Source organism: Mus pahari, chromosome 11 (assembly GCF_900095145.1).
Source record: "Mus pahari chromosome 11, PAHARI_EIJ_v1.1, whole genome shotgun sequence".
Classification (NCBI taxonomy): Eukaryota; Metazoa; Chordata; class Mammalia; order Rodentia; family Muridae; genus Mus; species Mus pahari.
Window position 1 is genome coordinate 43,106,837 of NC_034600.1, and position 20,613 is coordinate 43,127,449.

General features: G+C 42.7%; 2 protein-coding genes across 4 annotated transcripts in view; one reads left to right on the forward strand and one right to left on the reverse strand.

Moving 5' to 3' along the window:
* Positions 1-12,083, forward strand: part of Plpp1 (phospholipid phosphatase 1) — a 67,837-nt gene extending 55,754 nt beyond the window's left edge. For 2 of the 3 annotated variants that reach the window (XM_021208220.2, XM_029543929.1), the window contains exons 3-6: positions 299-579; positions 3,281-3,338; positions 10,643-10,819; positions 11,571-11,886. In XM_021208220.2, coding sequence (XP_021063879.1) covers positions 299-579; positions 3,281-3,338; positions 10,643-10,819; positions 11,571-11,696 — 642 coding nt within the window. In that variant the 3' untranslated portion in view covers positions 11,697-11,886. Of the gene's footprint in view, positions 1-298; positions 580-3,280; positions 3,339-10,642; positions 10,820-11,570 lie in introns of all 3 variants that reach the window. The other variant, XM_021208219.2, reaches the window with a different exon arrangement.
* The window catches only part of Mtrex (Mtr4 exosome RNA helicase), a 59,122-nt gene continuing 50,404 nt past the window's right edge, over positions 11,896-20,613 (reverse strand). The window contains exons 23-27 of the mRNA XM_021208218.2: positions 20,463-20,568; positions 18,625-18,681; positions 17,103-17,265; positions 13,201-13,305; positions 11,896-12,142 (exon numbers count right to left, since the gene is read on the reverse strand). Coding sequence (XP_021063877.1) covers positions 12,090-12,142; positions 13,201-13,305; positions 17,103-17,265; positions 18,625-18,681; positions 20,463-20,568 — 484 coding nt within the window. The 3' untranslated portion in view covers positions 11,896-12,089. The remainder of the gene's footprint in view (positions 12,143-13,200; positions 13,306-17,102; positions 17,266-18,624; positions 18,682-20,462; positions 20,569-20,613) is intronic.

Consider the following 20,613-nt stretch of genomic DNA (forward strand, 5'->3'; position numbering starts at 1 on the left):
AAAAAAAAAAAAAAAGAAGAAGAAGAAGAAGAGAAGAAGAAGAGAAGAAGAGAGCCAGGGACTGTTACTTCCTGTAAGCTGTGCACAGCTGTTGCCCCAGCCACGGCTATACCAGCGGCGCCTACAGCTAGCTGACTGGTGCTTTTTCTTTAGAATCAGATGTCCTAAATTAACAGATTTAAAAGGGGAAGTTTGTAAAAGGTCATTTACAGCTTAGCAGTTGATTTATATATTTTTTGTTTGTTTGCTTAAAGTGCCCGCTTGCTGTTTTAACTGCCTGCTTTTCTCTCTCTTTCAGATGAGTATTGGAGAATCTCTGTCAGTTTACTTTAATGTCTTGCATTCGAATTCCTTTGTCGGCAATCCCTATATAGCCACCATTTACAAAGCCATCGGAGCCTTTTTGTTTGGAGTCTCAGCTAGTCAGTCCTTGACTGACATCGCCAAGTATACTGTAGGCAGATTGCGGCCGCACTTCTTAGCTATCTGTAACCCAGACTGGTCAAAAATCAACTGCAGTGACGGTTATATTGAGGACTACATATGTCAAGGGAATGAAGGAAAAGTCAAGGAAGGCAGGTGAGTGTGTGATCTCTAATGCTCGGGTTCCTTTGAGTAGTACCCCTTGCCTACAAGGTTTGGGCGGCTGGAAGAGGAACTGCCTACCACTTTGAAAGGAGAAGCCAGTACAAGCAGAGGAATGAATGAGGTCGTAAACCGTCAAGGCGTGGGTGGAGCCCTGAACCACACCCACCACCCCGATTCTCCATCCTTAGTCTACTGTTTAGTCATGAGGCTCCATGTAGGAGCATTTTATTGAAACATTATATTATGATGTATGAGAATATAAGATGACTCTGGACCACTTACTTCAAGGTTAGTAAACTTTTTTTTAAAAGATGCTGGTTCAAGGCTGAGACGTGGCTCAGTGGGCCGTGCTTCTGCTCAGCCAGTGTTGTTTTGATGCTGTACTGAAATCAACAGCACTGTAAGCTAACAGTCTGGGCAGGAAATCTGTCCATCCTAAATCACGGCTTTGAATATTTCCGTTGCGTTGTTGTGTTAGGTTTGCATATGCACCTGTGTCAGTCCACACCCTTCAGAAGCCCCTGAGTCACCTTTCTTTCCCTACAGTCCTTACTGCTTCATGTTTTCTAGGACACTGTGTGTGAGATCGTTCAGTGAGAACCCTGATGTACCTACCGTCCCTTACTAACATGTCAGTCTCGTGATCTGTCCATGTTTCTAGGAGATTATTACAGATTGTTAATCCAGTCATCTGAATGTTGATTTATATTTAGGTTGTTTCTAACTTGGGACCCTAAAAAAAAAATATGAAGCTTCAGCTGGGTGTAGTGGCGCACCCCTTTAATCTCAGCTCTTGGGAGGCAGAGGCAGGGGGAATCCCTGTGAGTTGAAGCCAGTTGGTCTACAGAGTGAGTTCTAGGCCAGGCAAGGCTTCACAGTGAGACCCTGTCTCAAAAAATAAAAATAAGATAGGAGAGAAGCTGCTGTAAACACTTGTGTGCATACTATATACCTGTATTTTACATGAATGAGTGCCCAGGAGTGAAATGGGATGCATTGTTACAGTGTTGCTTCAGTTGCGGAAAGCCACCAGGGGTCCCTTGGCATTCTTCTGGAACGGGAGAGTTGCCCTTAGTCAGGTCCTCGCCTTCCTCCTTACTAGTTTTCCCTGTGTTAGCCATGCTGCAGGGTTGCTGTTCGTGGTGCTGCTGGGTATCTGTGCGCCTTTGTCCTCCATGTCCTGCCATCTGGAAAGCTGTGTTCTACTTTTTTTTTTTTTTTTTTTTTTTTTTTTTTTTTGAGACAGGGTTTCTCTGTGTAGCCCTGGCTGTCTTGGAACTCACTCTGTAGACCAGGCTGGCCTCGAACTCAGAAATCGCCTGCCTCTGCCTCTCAAGTGCTGGGATTAAAGGCATGCGCCACCACCGCCCAGCTGGTTTTTATTTCTTACCGATACTCCTTGAAGTACAGAAATATAAACTTTAAAGACCTTTTTTGTTCCATGTGATGTTTGTGTGTGTACACATGGAGGCCAGAGGTCAACATCGTGTGTGTTCAGTTATTCTGCACTGTCGTTTTTTGAGCCAGTGTCTCTGTGGAGTGTGCTGAGGTGAGACTCACTGGCCCACAAGGCCCAGAGATCCTCTGGTCTCAGCCTCTCCAGTGCAGGGGAACAGGACTCGGTCCTCAGGCTTGAGTGATGAGCACTGCTTTAACGGAGCCGTCTTCCCAGCCTCTGCAAAGTTTCCAGGAAACCCAGTTTATCTCTTGCTTTCATAATTTGTAGTTTTGGATCTTAATAAGTCTGCCTGCTCCCTCCTGTGCTTTAAAAATCTATTTTTAAGTTTAGCGCTTCCAACATTTGAATTTACTTTTGTATAATGTAAGGAAAGTATTTCTTTTTTCCCATAGACTACCCCGTGTTTTCAGCCTTATTGACAAGTCCATCTTTTAATTTTAAATGTTACTAGCCCTTTTGTTGAAAGTAAAATAACTCTATAATGTGGGTCTGCTGTTAGGTTGTATCCATCTGTTAATCTGTGTGTCCTCTCCACAGTATCATGCCACAACTTTATAGTATATGTCTTCAAATGAGGTCCCTTTGTTCTTCATGTTAAAGCTTTCCTTGTCTGTTGTAGGTTTGTGTGTGTGTGTGTGTGTGTGTGTGTGTGTTCTCATTTGATAGAATTTTCACTGAGATCGATCACATCTTTACATTTATGGTGACTTGTAATCTTTTTTTAAAATACACTTTTTCTATTTAGTGTGTGAGTGTTTTGTGTGCATGCATGTATATACACCATGCTCTTGCCTGGTGCCCACAGAGGCGGGAGGAAGGTGTCAGGTGACTTGGAAATGCATTTACACATGTTTATGAGCCTTACCTCTGGGTGCTGGGAATCGAACCTGGGCCCTCTGAGAGACTAGCAAGTGTTCTTAACCGCTGAGTCATCTCTCCAGCCCCCATGGCATTAACACTGAGCCTCCTAAGTCAACAGTGATGTCGCTTTTGAGGTTTTCTTTAGTTTGTCTTACTGGTGATTATTTCTTTTTTCCATCTCTTTCTACTTTTGATTTCTGGAGCCAAGATTTCAAAGCCAAGAGCAGTCTGGGCTGGGGTGTGGCGCAGGGGTAGAACTGCCAAGGGTGGACAGGTGGGTTGATAAGGAGCACCAAAAAGAAACGGAAAAAGGGATGGAGGGAGGCTCAGCTTCTAGGAGGAAAAGCTAACGTCGCTCTTCTTCCCTCCTAGGTTGTCCTTCTACTCGGGACACTCTTCATTCTCTATGTACTGCATGCTCTTTCTCGCAGTAAGTACTTCCTGTCCGCGGGGGGCGGGGCGCGGCTGCAGAGCACAGGCGGGCAGGTTCCTTCCCTGCTGTTGCGTGTAGCAGAAGGAAAAAGGCAGGAATTTTGCTCCTGAGCTGGAGCTCATCTGTCCCCGTGCGCTGACACTTCGGAGTGCAAAGCAGCTTTGTGGCTGTCCTCCTCCTCCTCCTCCTCCCTGCCTTGTGAGGAGACACTCGATGACAGAAGGGCAGGCAGTTGTGGCTACTGTTGGAGCGCCTGTGGCCTCTTTTCATTTCCCAAAGACTTTGCAGGGTCCCGGGCCAGCTGTGAGGGGCTAGGCTGTGGATCGGCACGTGCCATGTTCCAAGTTGGCTTGGAGAGTCAGAAAAGATAGACACCACACCGCTCGATAAGCCAGAGCGAAGGAGGTAAGACAAGGATAGTACACATTCTAGAAGTCTCTAAAGGTCAGGTTTTATATTTTGTCACATCCTTTTTGTACTTACATAGTTACTTATGAAATTATACACATCCCTCCCAGCATTTGGAGGGAGACCTTTGCTCGCAGAGATAAGCTAAAAAAAAATTTTTTTTTGTCTTTTTATCTTTTAAAAAAGTTCTTTTTTGGCGGGCGTGGTGGCACACGCCTTTAATCACAGCACTTGGGAGGCAGAGGCAGGCGGATTTCTGAGTTCAAGGCCAGCCTGGTCTACAAAGTNAGTTCCAGGACAGCCAGGGCTATACAGAGAAACCCTGTCTCGAAAAACCAAAAAAAAAAAAAAAAGTTNTTTTTATTATTATATCTACTTACTGGTGTGTGTGTGTGTGTGTGTGTGTGTGTGTGTGTGTGTGTGTGTGTGTACTTCTGGAAGCCAGAGGACAGCTCTCTCCTTCCTCCATGTGGGTCATGGAATTGAGGTCAGGTTAGTAGGCTTGGTGGCAAGCGCTCTTACCTACTGAGGCATCTTGATGGTCCTGTGTTAATTTTCTTTGTAAATAAATTTTTACATAGTTGTAATGCATGTAAATTTGTAGATTCTTGATTGGTTTTTTTTTTTTTTGCCCCTTTGGTCATATTAAATACAACATTAGTATTTTTAAAAAAAATTAGTTAGAAAAAAAATCCACTGTGGTTGGGCAGTGACACACGTGACCTAGCACTGGGAGGAGTGTGAGTTCCAGAATAGTGTTAGCCTTGGAAGGCGGTCTATGAAGAGTAATGTTGAGTGGGTGCATAAAAGTTAATTTGACCTCAGAATTTTTAATCAACTTTAAATGTTTACTTGAAAAAACAGTGTAAAAATTGCAGATGTTATATAACGTTCGGGGCTACAACTTCAAGTTTTGGATCCAACATTCTGAAAGTTGTGAGGCTTTCCTCTTACAGTCATGTTATTTGGTGAGGAAGCAACAGAGCCCAGACTCAGCGGTATCTAGAGCTTCTTTCTAGACACGCGCACACCTTTGCAAAGCTCTGCCACAGGAGGCGGGATTCATTTCAGAGTAGTTAAGAGCAAAGACCACTGTAACATTCTCTCTCTATCTTATTAGGAAAACTTAGCACTTGTTCCAAGGAACCAGCCCATGTTCTGTGTTCTAACTAGGACATGGAGGGCTGGGCTGGGCGAGGCGCTAACACCTGTAGGACTTTATCCAAAGCACGCTGGGGGCTGTGCGGATTGGCTTTTGAAGTGCTGGGCCAGACCTCCTTGGGTCTGTGGTGTTCTCATGATCTGAGCATCATTCTCTGTCCTTCAGATGAACCTAAGGATCTGTTTTGGTTACTATTATTGCTTTGTATTTTCTACTTTTAACTCTTTCTTGTAATTTCAATGTAGGAAAAATATGGAGTGACTACTGCTTTAGAGGTAGAGGTCTTGGTAGGGACTGCTAAGGTCTAAGCTTTGTAGATCCCCTGACAGGGTTTGATTCCCGACACCTAAATAGTGGCTCGGACTGTTTGTAACTCTAGTCCCAGGAGACTCAACATCCCATTAAGGCCTATAAGGGCACCAGGCATGCACATGGTACACAGGCATACATGGAGGCAAAACACCCACACACGAAATAAAACAGACAAGTGGGACACAATAGGGGAAGACAACCATCATAGACTTTTGGCCTCAATATGGTATATGAATGTATGTATCCACATTCTTAAACTCACGTGTGCACTTAACATAGAGATAAAAGTCTAGATAGGTTTCTTATAAACCAGGTCATTTCTAGAGAGATTCATGATGTTTCAAGGTCTTGACACAGTAGAGATGTTTACTTGATTAGCATAGAAGCCTGGCTTTGAGTTGAGCCCTGCACAAACAGCGGCTCCTGGCTTTCCTCTTTATATAGAACACAGCCTCCCCTCTCCACATTCCTGAGGTACCAACTCATCTTGTTTCTCTGGGCATCTTGGCATTATAGGTCAGTCCCAGGTTTGGGTGGAGATAGTTATTTTAAGTCTGAAGATTCCTGACACTTAGAAATTAACTTGCAGTTAAAGTTTCTCCTCGAGCCTGTCCTTTGACTATTGTTGCACCCTGGCAGGCAGCCCAGTCCTGAGCTCAGTGCCAGCGCTGGAGGGGACTCAGGGCAGAGCTGCTTTGCGCTTGCTTTGCGACTATCCTTGAATTTGATTGGCTCCAAAGATTGCAGATTTGCGTGACGGTCAGAGTAGCCTTTAGAGGCTTTGTTGTTGTTTTTGGTTTTTGTGGATCTGTCCTGTTGAGATTTCATCATAGCTTGTAACAAAATCCATTACATCTTTCCTTCCTGCCACAAAAGTACAAAACTAGCCTTCCCGCCACAAAACTAGCTTTGCCCTCCCAGGTACAGGCCCCTGCCTACTCACCCCTCCCACGTACAGGCCCCTGTCTATCTGACCCTTCCTGGTACCTTCCTTGAGCCTGGTGGTGGTGGTCACTGAGCACTGCCCCTGGACCACTTAGCATTATGTCTCTTGAAGATCTTTTAAACTGGGGAGAAGCACTGAGCAGGCCATGAAGTCATGGCTCAAAGACTTAAATCAGGGTCTCCATGAATGGCAGAGGTGCCAAGAGAAGCCTGACCAAATGCCTGCTTTATACTCTTCTCCTGGCCAGATTCATCCTCAGATGTAGGTGAATCAATCTCTACAGCTTGTTCGGTGTATTTGTGTTGAGTAGGCTGTTAGTGTTGTTCTGGCCTTGGGGATTTTTCAGTAAAAGGTCAAATATTTAGACTTTAAACATTTTTATCTTTCCATTCTAAAAATAGCTCTCCCCCTTTTATAGTGTTAGAGGTCATTCCAGCCCCTACTGCACACACATATCAGTCAAGCACCACTGAGCTGTGCGAATCCTCAGCTCCCAGGTAACTGACCCCTTGACTCCAGTTTAAAATGGTAAGTGGGGGAACCTGAGACCATGACAATATTAACAAGGTCAGCCATTAGGCAAAACAGAAGTAAACCAGCTGCAAAAGTGTTTTGCACAAGTCTATTTCCAGATGTGGTATTATATCATTTAATGGAAACTAAATATAATTTCAGAAATTGTAGTAGTGTGGACTGGCTGTACCCTAACTTAGGATAGGTGCTTAGGTGCTGTGCCCTATTACCACAGACCAGATAACTTATGAGCAGCAATGTGTTTTTGACAGTTCTGTGTGAGTCAGGTTCTAGTAGGACTCACTGGCTGCACACTTCTAATGCAAATAGTATGGGAACTCCTGGGTCCCATTAAGGAAGGCTCTGCCTCCATGACCTAATTATCCTGCCAAAGGCCTTACCTCCCACTCCAGCCTCGATGGCTGTCAGGATGTGAGGGCACAGTCCTTGGTAAGACCAGCATTGGGGGGAATCCCCAAATTGTCTCGAGTGTTTAAAAAGCCAGCAGTCCTGGTGGTGGACTGTCAGCATGAACTTGGAATCATCTGAACTTTTGCTGCAGGGAAATTCACCAGGTTAGTCCACCACCACCTTCTCCAGGTGTAACCACTGGTTAGTCAGGTCCACTCCCAAGGAGTAAGAAGCTGCCTGTACAATCTGTGATGTCCCTGATAAGCCAAGAGGAGCTCGTTTCTTCCCTTCCTCCAGCTCAGTGGACACTGGGCCCTGTAGTGAGCAGAAAAGTTCACAACTAAGCCTGGCATGGTGGCGCACACCTTTAATCCCAGCACTCGGGAAGTAGAGGCAGATGGATTTCTGAGTTCAAGGCCAGCCTGGTCTACAAAGTGAGTTCCAGGACAGCCAGGGCTATACAGAGAAACCCTGTCTCCAAAAAAACCAAAACCAAAACCAAAAAAAAAAAAAAAAAAAAAAAAAAAAAAAAAAAAACAAAAAAAAAACAAAAAAAAAAAAAAAAAAAAGAAAGAAAAAGTTCACAATTGCTTTCTTAAGACACAAAACCAGAACCTGGAGCACATTCACAAAGGTCACTGACCTGTGGCATTTCTAGAGGATCCTGGTTCATTGCTAAGGCCAGTCCCTCCTTATCTGGTTTCTAAAACGTGGCTGGGTTTACTGCACGACTTCACTTGCTGGGATCTTATGGTTGGAGGTCACCACTGCATGGGGAACTGTATTCCCGGGTCTTAGCATCAGGAAGGGTGAGCACTGAGCTGGATGGGGAAGGGAAGAGAATGGCCTCATGGCAGTTTCTGTGGGAGACTTTGAGCTTGGCTGGCATCTGAGGTTTGTATGTAGATGAAAATTCAGGGTGGGAGGAATGTCCAGTGCAGTAAAGTGGTTTTTGTTTGTTTGGTTTAATTTTTTGTCTACTTCATTCTTAATCATCTCCTGGGAATTCTATTTCTTGTGTCCCTGTGAGGACAGGGGTAACAGAATGCCAGCTTCTAGTGTTCCTTTTATAATGATTTCTGTGACTATTAAAGTTACTAATATAGAACCACAACCAAGAGACAGACACCTCAGCCCCAACTCAGTGAAGTGATTTCTGGGTTGAGGCCATGTCTCTATAAAGGGAAATACCCGTGTGGATGGAAGAGTGAGAAAAGAAACTGGCTATGGAGAGGGCAGCCCAGGGTGTGCTGGACCTGACTGACGCTGCTCTACAGTCAGTGTTCTTTCCCTTTCGAACTAGGGAATAACATTTTGGAAAAATACTACTTAACATGCTACAGGCTTCCTTCTTTGAAAAGAAAATATTGCTAGAAGGATTTGCAGAATTAAACAGGAAATGTTTCTTCCAGCCCCATCTCGGGTACCCCTCATGTCAGATTTATCAAAATGAACCTTCCTAACTCCAATTCAGAGGTGTTGTGTGTGTCCACCCTACCGGCAGAGATGGATAAAATCTGCCTCAGAATGTCTTTATTTGCAAATATTTCTAATTCTTAGCTATTTCTAGCATCTGAAAAAGGAAAAACCTGTTGTGTACAGCTGAATTTTTGTACCCAGATGGCTTCAGATGTAGTCTAGAAACTTATCTCTATTTTTAAAGAAAAGATTTATTTTATATATGTGAGTACATTGTCGCTGTCTCAGACACACCAGAAGAGGGCATCGGTTCCCATTACAGATGGTTGTGAGCCACCATGTGGTTGCTGGGAATTGAACTCAGGACCTCTGGAAGAGCAGCAGTGCTCTTAACCACTGAGTCATCTCTCCAGTCCAGAAACTTAACTTTAAAATGAACTTCATAACTGAGGTGGAAATAATGTTTGAGATGAAATTCTTTAAAAAAAAAAGCAGGGGTTAGGGGAAAAGAGGCTCTATAGAGGACCAGTAGCACTTAACTTAGCTAATAAGCTAAACAACTGCTATGGCATTTTATAACTACGTGTTTACACCATGCACCTGTTATGCCTTGTAAACAGTATTCCAGCCATTCATAAATTATTGGACAGAATTATGTATATATAATTATTTTTATGTAAATGCCCTTGTCCATGCAGAGGCCAGAGGACAACTTCTGGTGTCATCCTTGGGAATGTTTTCCTCCCCTTCTGAGCCAGGGTCTCTCATGGCCAGGAGTCCATCAATAAGGCTAGACTAGCTGGCCAAGGGCCCATCTAAATGCAAATCATAGTATGTGCCTTTTTTATATGAGTGCTAGGAATCCAACTGCTGTCCTCATACTTCCAAAGCAAGCATTTTACAAACTGTTTTAGGTTCCCTATTGCAGTGATAACACCACCATGGCCAGGGCAAGATGGCAAGGAAAGGGTTTATTTGGCTTATGCTTCTATGCCACAGTTCATCATCAAAAGAACTCAAGACAGAAACTCAACTCCAGCACAGCAGGAGCTGATGCAGAGACCATGGAGGAATGCTCCTTCCTGGCTTGCTCAGCCTGTTCTTATAGAACCCAGGACTACCCGCTCAGGGATGGCACCATCCTCAATAGGCTCTGTCTTCCCTGTTGATCCCTTGCCTACAGCCCAGTCTTTACGGAGCTGTCTCAGTTAAGGCTCCCTCCTCTCCAACTCTGGCTTGTGGATGTGAACTACAGCACGCCGAGCTATCCCTCCTAGCCTGAAGGTTTAATATTGATAATTACATTTTTATTTTTAGGAGTGGCAGGGTGTTTGTGGGGAGGCATGACACATGGTCTTGTGTCCTAGATAGCCTGGAACTTTCCATCCTCCTGAGTGCAAGGATTATACCTGTTATAAAATGACTAAAAGCAGCATGGTTGTTTTGCTTTTTAAAATGATAATAGATTTACTGAAGATTTCCTTCTACATCAAAATTTTCAGGTATTTATGTGCCATAGACGGTGGAAAGGAATGTCCTCAGTATGGAAGAGGGCAACAGGGTTAGGGGAAGGGCCCTGAGTGCACTCTAACCCACACTACTTCTCTGGGCAGAGTATTATATCAACTCACATAGATCACTGACTTAGTCTAGGTTGCTGTTTGAGGATAGCAGAGCTCTTGGGTAAACTAGGGAGCTAAGCAAACAGTCCTTAGATATGCAAGGCAGGAAGCAGGCTTAGGGCAGGGGCAAGCCCTTGTCTGAATTCTCTAGCAGTTTATTCCAAGTCTAGGAACAAATGACAGCTCTATACACACCCTATTGGAATTTTAACACAGACCACAGGGAAGGACTACCTTAAAATCCTCTCTAGTCACAAACGGTGAAACCCTGCTTTAAAATTTGGAGGGGTCAATAGGTAGTACATTCTTCTAAATACAAGTTACTGTGGCAATTAATAGTATTAGGGACAGAGGGTGTTGCTTTAAAGTGCTTGCCTAAAGTTTTATTTCATCTGTAAAAATACTGATGCTCTTAATATCAACACTTTAGAAATGTGCTGGGTGATATTCAAGTTTTCAACTGGCTTCTTAAATCAAGTATTTTCTCTCTCACCCCTTTTTTTGTTAGCTTTATCTTCAAGCCAGGATGAAGGGAGACTGGGCAAGACTCTTACGACCCACACTCCAGTTTGGACTCATTGCTTTTTCCGTATATGTGGGCCTTTCGCGAGTGTCTGACTACAAACACCACTGGAGTGACGTCACAGTTGGATTTATTCAAGGAGCTGCTGTCGCTATATTGGTTGTAAGTATCAGAGCAGTAGCCCAGAGGCCGACACTGCTGAGCCTTTGGATAAATCCAGTAAGATACCAGACAAGACAGAGAATGTGGCTCACTAATTATGATTTGAATCTTAATAAAAGGACAGGTCGGACAGGTAAAAACTGGGTAATCCTTTGTCAACATTGCAAAATTCTTGGTGTTTTTATTGCTAAAGCCTATGGTTGTAAAAAAATAATTTCCTACCTGGCGTGGTGGTGCATGCCTTTTAATACCAGCACTTGGGAGGCAGAGGCAGGCAGACTTCTGAGTTCGAGGCCAGCCTGGTCTACAGAGTGAGCTCCAGGACAGCCAGAGCTACACAGAGAAACCCTGTCTCGAAAAACCAAAAACCAAACCAAAACAAACAAAACAGAACAAAACAAAAAATTTCCTTTTTACATGAATTGAAAATTAAAAATAATTCATTAAGTGAATTAAGTGTTGATTGAATGAAGCTATTTACCAAAACATTTTGAAGAATTTTCTTCAAAGTATTTTTCTTCTAGCCAGTTTTTTTTTTTTTTTTTTTTTTGAGATAGTGACTTACTGGAGCTCTGATTGGCCTGGAGCTCCAGAGACCCACCTGTTCCCTCCAGGGCTGTGATTAAAGGCACCACTACAACCAGCCTACCCAGTTATTTTTTTTACATTTCTAATTGGTTCCTGAAATTTTGTATATGATTTTAAACTTGTGAAAATCATACCGTTAAATATTCTGCCCTGTTTTGTCTAGGCTTTGTATGTGTCAGATTTCTTCAAGGGCACACATTCTTACAAAGAAAGAAAAGAAGAGGATCCACATACGACTCTACATGAAACCACCAATACAGGGAACTACGCAAGCAATCACGAGCCCTGAAGGGTACGGGGGAGCTGGCCGCTGCAAAGGAAACAGCCGGAGGCGGAAGGCAGGAAGGTGCATATTACTTTCTGTTGTACAGACCATTCATTAAAGGACTGCTGCTGTGCCTCTTGGATGCCCACTTATGTGTGTATATAGTTACTTTTAACACAGTGAGTAACAGTTCAATTAAAAAAAATTAAGCCTTTCACTAAAACACTGTCCCACCTGTACATTTTTTATTGAAAGATGCTATGTACAAATGTGTATGTTACATGCCTTCTCGGAATGATGTTTGACTTAAATATAATAAAATGCTTTGAACTACTCTCTTGAGTTGGGAGAACCACTGAACACTTGTAAGCATTTGTAGTCAATTGCAGTCAGACAGGTGGTGAATCACATTGAACTCTATAAGTAGAGGCTGGCAGCAAATACAATATCCCTCTTGATTTTGGTAATTCCTAAGGGAAAAGAAAATAATGTTTAAGCTTTCAAGACCATAAAGCATTATAACTTTCTCAAACCATGGTTTTACGGCTCAGTCTTGACTAAACTGGTAAGAGAACCACCTTGAATATAAAAGCTTGTTAGCTTAAAAGAGTTCAGAGCCACCTGAAGAACTACACTGTGCTACGGCTTGGGTGAGTGGCTAGAGAAGGACCTAAATTGTCAGAAGTAGATGACCCAGATCAAGCAGTCATCTTCATATTAGAAGACATAGAAACTTTGTTTATATTAAAGCAGGACAAGTATACATTTTATTTTTAAACTATTTACATGGCTGCCTCTATCAACAGAGTCTAATCACTCAGTGTGGAATGAACGATGGTGAAATACTTAAGTTAGAAATCACCAGCATGGACTGACTATGGTCTGCCTTGTCTGGCCCAGGACACAAGTGGAGATGATTTATAAATAGCATGCTTCCCACCTCCGCTTTACACTTTACCATCCTCCCTACCTGTCTCCCTGCATCCTTTACCATCCTCCCTACCTGTCTCCCTGCATCCTNCTTTACCATCCTCCCTACCTGTCTCCCTGCATCCTTTACCATCCTCCCTACCTGTCTCCCTGCATCCTCCTTGCTATTCTACAGACTTGGCCACTTTGTTTCCCTCCAATCTCTTACTCATCCTCATTCTGTTCCAACCACACTAGTCTCATGTTGCTCAAACATTCTGGGCATATATAAAGAGCCTTAAATGTCATCTCTGTGTCATCTACTTTCCTTTCCTTGCAGACTTAATGACCATCGACTAACTTATCTCCCTCACATTACAAGATAAGCTCTACTAATTGCACTTATATTCACTCTTACAGTTCTTAGAACAATGGTGGACACATAGTAAATAGTCAATAAATATGTGTAATTGGGAACCCCTAAAATGTCCACTTTTAATGTATACACTATTAGAGGGCCCTCCATGGTACTCCAGCTAAAGATATCTCAAAATGTCAAAAGTGCAAGGCTCAAGATTTGCCTACATTACCAGAAAAGGCTTATAAACTAGACACTGACCTTCAGCAAATTTGTTCTCCAGCTCTGTGTTTCCAATGGCTTTTGCTGCTTGACACATCTGTCGTAGCAGTTCTTCCAGACGCCTCATACAACGAATTATACTGCCTGGACAGAAAAGGAATTCATGAGTTTCTTGTGAATACAACCAGGAGGAATAAAACATTTGATAAGTTGCAAAGCACAAGAACATGACTGGTGGTTACAGAAAAGGTTTAACACACCCCTGTCCCCGATTAATGGACATTGAAGAACATATTAAAGGACATATTCTAAGGATGTAATGGCATGTTTTTAGAGGCAGATAAACTGAATTCCTTGGCTTTAGAGGAGAGACTGACTTGAGGAAGGTAGCACACCAGCTCACTAGGCCTGTAAGGATCAGGACATCTGTCAGGCAGCAAATCCATGGCAGCAGTACACAGAAGCCTAACCGAGTCCAGCCTCTCAGGCCCCTGTGTGTGCCCTACTCAGGATTCTGGACACCACAGCATGCCTGAGAGAGAATAGGGTTATTAGCTTGCTTCCTCAATGTTTGGTTTGTTTTCTACAGTGAGTTCTTAGAAGTAGCAAGAGAGGAAACACACTTTTCCCTATGGATTGCAACTCGAAGACAAGTGTCAATCAAAGCTAAAGCTGTAGAAATCTGGGTTCCTTTCTCTAAGTGTGACAGATTGAATTAAAACTCTGGGGACTTCACTGTAATGTCTGGACTGCATTAGGAACATTTATCTTAAATGCAAGCTTTAGTTTATCCTCATAACACTGGGAAGTTCCCCCTCTAGATTATGTTCCAGTGTGTCCCTGGGATAAATGACTGAGATACAAACTCAAAACAGATATAAACAGGGAGGCCATGCGTTATGGTGCACAGCTTTAGTCTTAGCACTGAAGGAACTCGGTGAGTTGGAGGCCAGCCTAATCTACATAACAAGTTCTAGGCCAGCCAGGGCTACAGTGAGACCCTATGTCCAAATAGGACTGGAATTCAAATCCCAGGGCCTTCCACAAGAACTCTTCTACTGAGCATCCGTAATACCACTAAATATCATTTAAAATGAGGATTTCTTCCTCTTCTGGATTTGTCTAACTTGAAAGAAGACAATGGAAGTCTACTTCTACTGTAGTTTTTGTGACATTATTTGGCTGTTGGTGAGAAAGTTTATTAAATGAGTCAAAAGCCAAAACCAAAAGCAATGAACTGTGGCTCAGTTACATTCTGACTACTGTGGCCATGGCTGAGCAGTCCATCATGGGTAAGTCACAGGAGGGTGTTACAGAAGGGGCATGTGCCGTGTCCTGACTTTGGTCTTGAGAACCTGACTGAGGCAACATGGGGATGAAGAAGACAGAATCTGAAGAAACAGAAAATCTGGAGTGGGCTGTGCTCTCTCTGATGAAAGACACCTGCTTTGTAATCTAGAAACTCAGTGTGTTGTAATTCACAGTACAGGAGGTGGGCAGTCTTTAGGGGACCAGCCTCAGGTTACAGGCTTCTGGGAGGAGGAAGCTGTGGTTGCTAGGATTCTTTTTCACATACTAGCCAACCATCTGTAAACACATGGACTTGATTGAGCCAGAGGAAGGCTATGACATCCCTGAGCCTTACCTGGGAAGAAGGCTTTGCCATTCCTGTGAGTCTGAGGCCCTGGGATGCTTGACCTGGCTGTGCCCATGGTGACAATACACACTGACTCAGGGCCTCCTCCTCCCCCACAAGCAGGACCCCATCTAGGTGAATCGAGGTGGGGAGAGGAGGACCAAACTGAATCCCCTCTGTTCCTATTTCCTCCTCCTTTCAGAGGTCCTAAAACCTCACAAAAGAGCAACAGTAGCTGAGGACCAAATATATGAGACTACAGTGTGTATTTCACATTTAAGCTGTAAAATGCCAGGACGGGGCAATTCCGTATTCCATAAATATAAACATTAAAAATAAAGTTAAGAGTGTGATTGTGTGTGTGTGTGTTTATGTACTAGGACAGCAGAAACAATGTGTGCATATTGCCAGGGGATATTGTATGCACATATACACATACAGGAGCTCAAGGAATTCAGAAGTATGTGTCAGATTTCCCTGGAACTGGAGTTAAAGGTAGTTATGAGCTCCCATGAAATTGGTTGGAATCAAGCTTGGGTTGTCTACAAGAGCAGGGTGTCCTCCTCTTCACCACTGAGGACCTCTTGAACCCAAGAACTACGTTCTACCATCTCAGAATTCGTCAGACCTTCCTAGGAACAGTAGTAAATTATCAGTACTATATACTATTACTTCACTTAGACTTTCCCTCAGCTTCTTAGTGCATTTGGATACTAACTACCATGTGGACTTAGGAGGACGACAAAGACTTGAAGATGACCTTGGGAGTCAGAACAGCAGAGGCGGTGACCTATCTGAAGAGGAAAAGTAAAGGCGCATGCAGAGATGATCTGGGCACGGAGATGACTGCTGGCTTTCCTCCTCCTGAAGCAAGACCGATGGAAAGCTGGGGTGGAGTTGGAACAGACGCACAAGGAGAGCAATGGTGCCGGGAACCAACTCTTAAGGAAGTGGTAAAGGAAGCCAGAGCATTTCTACCCAGGAGAGATGCCGAGGTAGATGATGTGAGAGCACATTTTAGCCATGCCATCCCATGTGAGGACAGTGGTCACCAAATGCCGATGATGACTAATGAGGCAGAGGGAGGAAGAATCCCAGCTGCTTCCTGATCTATCTTTGACATTGGAAAAGGGGAACCACCTGAAGGGCTCAAATGGAAAGTTGGGAGAATGCTCACTCCACAGCAGGCCTCCAGAGAATGAGGATGTGGCTAAGTGATACCCACCTATACTTTACTTTCTCTTAGTGAGGCAAATCATAGGATCCTAATAAACTACTATCAAGGCTTGGAAAAATCGGAAAATCAAATAGATTTGCTGTTTCTATTACTAGTATTTGTAACAGCAGTCACAGAAGACATTTCAAGTAGGAAACCCCGGCCAGTCCCAGCACTGCTGCTGAGTTTGTCTCAGCAGAAGTATGTGTGGCGAGTGCCTTTACACAGGTAGGCTAACACCAACAGATCTAGGATGAGGAGGTTATCAAGAGCTACATGCCTTTAACCTCAGCACTCAGGAGACAGAGGGGGAGGGGGAGCAACAAGGACGTTATACACATGGCAGCCAGGGCTGATGGCTAGTGTCTTCAATTATTCTCCACCGCATTTTTTGAGTCAGGGTCTTTTACTAACCCCAGAGCTCACCTGGGCCCCTGACAAGTGCTGATGCTGTCTGACTTTTTACATGAGTGCTGGGGATAAAACCCAGGTTATCCACCAAGTACCACACTCATGAAACCACTTTTTCCAAGCCCCAGTATTTAAAACAAAGAACCAACCAACCAACCAATACCCACAAAACAAAACAAAATTCTATCCTATAAATCCTATCTCATGTAGTCCTTGTTCTGTAGTCTAGGCTGTCTTTGAACTCACAAGAGATCTACCTTCCTCTGCCACCGGAGTGCTAGGATAAAGGTGCACACCACACACCTGGCTAATAAACAAAATGCCTCTCTGCTTGCACTGCTATTGTCACATGTCACTGTGACTTCCTGGAGATGCACACATTGCACACACTTGAACACATATGGTAGCAAGTCTTACTGTTACTTAATATAAAGCTCGGTGACAAAAATGGTAGGCTATTACTTCATCGCTTTGGCCCCTCTGAACACAAGCTCTGTTGTACACTGACCCAATTGTTGCTACCTATTATGAGCTATTAAAGACCTCGTTCTTTGAGCAGCAGTTTTTTGTGGGCAGCAAGGAAATATAGTTGAAGAGATGAAGCTTCAAATCACACTGTCACCATACATGATGGGTAAAATCTTTACTTTGTACAAAGTGAGATGACTACAGCCTTACCTTCAAAAACATCTGTCATTTTGCAGATGTGGGCAAATGTGGCCCCAGTTGCCCAGGTATACACCACATCCATCAGGTGAGGCTTGAATGAGCTTAGGTAAGTTTCTTCGTCAATCTCCAGCTTTGCCTCTGCTGAAACCTTTGCAATCCTTTTAGCACATTCCTTTTAAGAATAAAGGAAAGAATTAACATTCTTTACTGAATATCTCCCATACCACTGTTTCTTTAGATTTTCAAAGCAAGATTCTACAAAAATCACTTTTCTTTTAGGAGAGAAAGATAGTCAGTATTATTTCTGTGAGCTGGATATCCTGTGCTTCTAAGCATGCACAGGACTCATGCTAGCAAGGCATGCCACAGCCAAGCCTTCCCAGGGTATCAATCCCAGAGCTGGAACATGCCCAGAGGGTGCTAACCTCTGTGCCAGTCACATTATTTACTACAAATCCTACAACTCGCTACACTTACCCAAATCCACAGCAGCATCTAACCAATCTGTCTCTTGAACAACCTCAGAAAGCCATCTAATGACATGAAACCGTCTTACAAAGAAACTAAGGGCTACAGATGGCATCGCAGTTAAGAGCATGCGGCTTTTCCAGAGACTCAGACCACTTCAGATGGTTCCCAACCACTGTAACTCACTCCAGCTTCAGGGAATCCAATGCCATCCTGTGGCCTCTGTGGATACTTGCGCTTACACCCACACACCACCCCCATATACATATAATTAGAAAATAATAAAAATATTTAAAATTTTTTCTTAAAAAATAAAGCTAATAAATACTAGAACTAAATGTTACTTTTTAATATTGAAGAAGATGGTGGCTGGAGAGATGACTCAGTGGTTGAGAGCACTGACTGCTTTTCTAGAGCATCTGGGTGCAACTCCCAGGACAAGGACAGTGGCTAAAAACCATCTTCAGTCCCAGGTCAAGGAGACCCATATGTGACACTCTCTTCTGACCTCCATGGGCACTGAACAATGTGGTATAGACATACATTTTTGTAAAATAACTGTACGCTTGTATAAAAGAAAAATAAATAAAATTAAAAAAAAGAATTACCATGGCTGATACTGAGGAAGAAAAAAGTCAAAAAAAAAAAAAAAAAAATCTGGGCATGGTGGCATACGCCTTTAATCCCAGCACTTAGGAGGCAGAGGCAGGCGGAATTCTGAGTTCAAGGCCAGCCTGCTCTACAGAGTAATTTCTAGGACAGCCAGGGCTACACAGAGAAACCCTGCCTTGAATCTTGAAAAACCAAAAAAAAAAAAAAAAAAAAAAANAAATTTAGTATGCCTAAGTCATAGTAGTTCTAAATCTATATTTACAAAGCACATACATTGTAACGATAATGAAAGTAGATGCTTAGTTATTAGACTGAATATCAAAAAAGTTAATAAAATATAATTAAAAGACACCTGAGAGCAAATGTATTTGTATTTATATTTACTCTGTGGAATGAAGCAGTGCCATAGTTAGCCTGTGAGCGTGGGGATCTTTCATAATGACTAGCTTACCTGCATTTGCCGGAGTGGTCCAGCTAACTGCTCTGTTAATTTGGGCATCTCACTAGACTATGATAAGGAAAAAGAAAATGAAATATGAAAACTCAAGCTTAAAGTACTATTTGCTTGCTGAAATGAAGTAAAGTTATGCATTCACACCAAATTACAAGATTCCAATCATTAGCATTTGGAATTTCTAATCACTATTGATTTCCATACACAAAATCAGTATTCTTATCATTAATTATCACATTCTAGAAGAAAATACTACATTGCTAACTTTGCAAAGGGTGCTATCCAGGCAACTGTGTGAGCACAAATGAACAGGGAAGAGAACAAACCCTGGAACTGCTAGTGTGGCTGTCAGCAACAGCTCAACCACAGTGTACTTGTGAGCAGAGCCACCAGGGAAGTTTGCAGAAGGTGAAGATGTAGAGTGAATGCTTACATACTGTCCCTAATCTTATAGTTCTCAATGTTAATCAAACATAATAATTCAAATTTTAATTGGACTTAATACTTTTTGTTTTTGCTACATAGCTCAGGCTGGCCTTGAACTCAAAAATTCACCTGCTTCTTCCTCTCGTGTTGGGATTATAAATCTCAGGCACCATGCCTGTCTGACTTTCAATACTTTTAATACTGTTTTTCTCAGTAGTAGAATTTGCTAATCTCTAACTTAGACAACAACTTAATCTACTACTATAACTAAAGAAAGCTACTTGAATCCTGTGTTGGCTTTCTTCTCTGTTAAAGAGAGAAAATACGTGTCAGGGTAAAAATGACATCACCATAGAAAAGTATGTTCAGGTCTGTGAGGATTTAAAATGTGTGTGTGTGTGTGTGTGTGTGTGTGTGTGTGTGTGTGTGTGTGTGCGCGCGCGCGCATGCCACACAAGTGCAAATGCTGGCAGATGCCCTTCAAGTGTCACGCAGGTCCTCGTGTTCCTGCCTTGTTAGCAACAGTGTCTCTGTCAATGTGTTAGCTTGGCTGGGTGTCCTGCAAGCTTCCTGAGATTCTTGTCTCACCTTTCATTTCCTATAACTGCTAGGAATTCAGGCGCTTGAATTACTGGGGCTGGCTGAAAGGTTAATATTTTAAATAGCAGCTACAGATTAGTTAGAATCAGTATGCAGCACTCAGCTTCAATTCAGTGGATGTGTGTAAACACATTACAGAAGACACCATAAACATATTATTCTTGAGAAACAAGAGCTTATCAACAGGACTGGTACACAGGTAAACAATATAGAGTGAATGTTAAGAAATGCTACTGAGAGCATCCCTTCATGAGCAAGTCACTGATCCCATTTCTATCTTCCGGGTAGCACAGGTGGAAGGCACCAGGTCTGATCTGAGCAGAAGTGGTGCTCTCTGAATGTGTGCATTTGCCTCTTCATTTTCATTTGGGCATCAACTACATTTCACATTGAGGAGGCCTTTTCTATTCCTACTCATTAAAGTAAGAACCTGAAGCATCAGGTACTTCTATGCAGCTGTTCAACGTCTTCATTCTCCCACACATCTCCTGTCTGGATCTATGCACTGTAAATAGTGGGTGCTTAATAAATGTTTGTGGATACTGATTTTCATATTTGAAAGATTTATGTAATATTCAAATTTATTTTAATGTTACAGAAAAATGGGAATAATTTTAGAAACATTTTAAAATAGAAGTTAGTATGTTAAGCACATATCATCTATCATATCAAAATTTTTTATTATATTCTTTTTGACTTAATCATGCGGCATATAAACATGAAAGCAAGTCTTATTATTAATAAATATCCATTAAATGATTTAATCAAAACTGATGTATGAATAAATAAAGCACACTATATTAACTCACATTCTCCTGAAACACAAAACAGCTTAATAGTGCGGTTGCTTGCTCTGAAGAAAGGTCATTGAAAAGCCCATTAAACATCATCTCCGTTAGAAGGAGCTCATCTGCACTAGAAAGACAGTACATTTCACAGGTCACAATATAAACATGTATC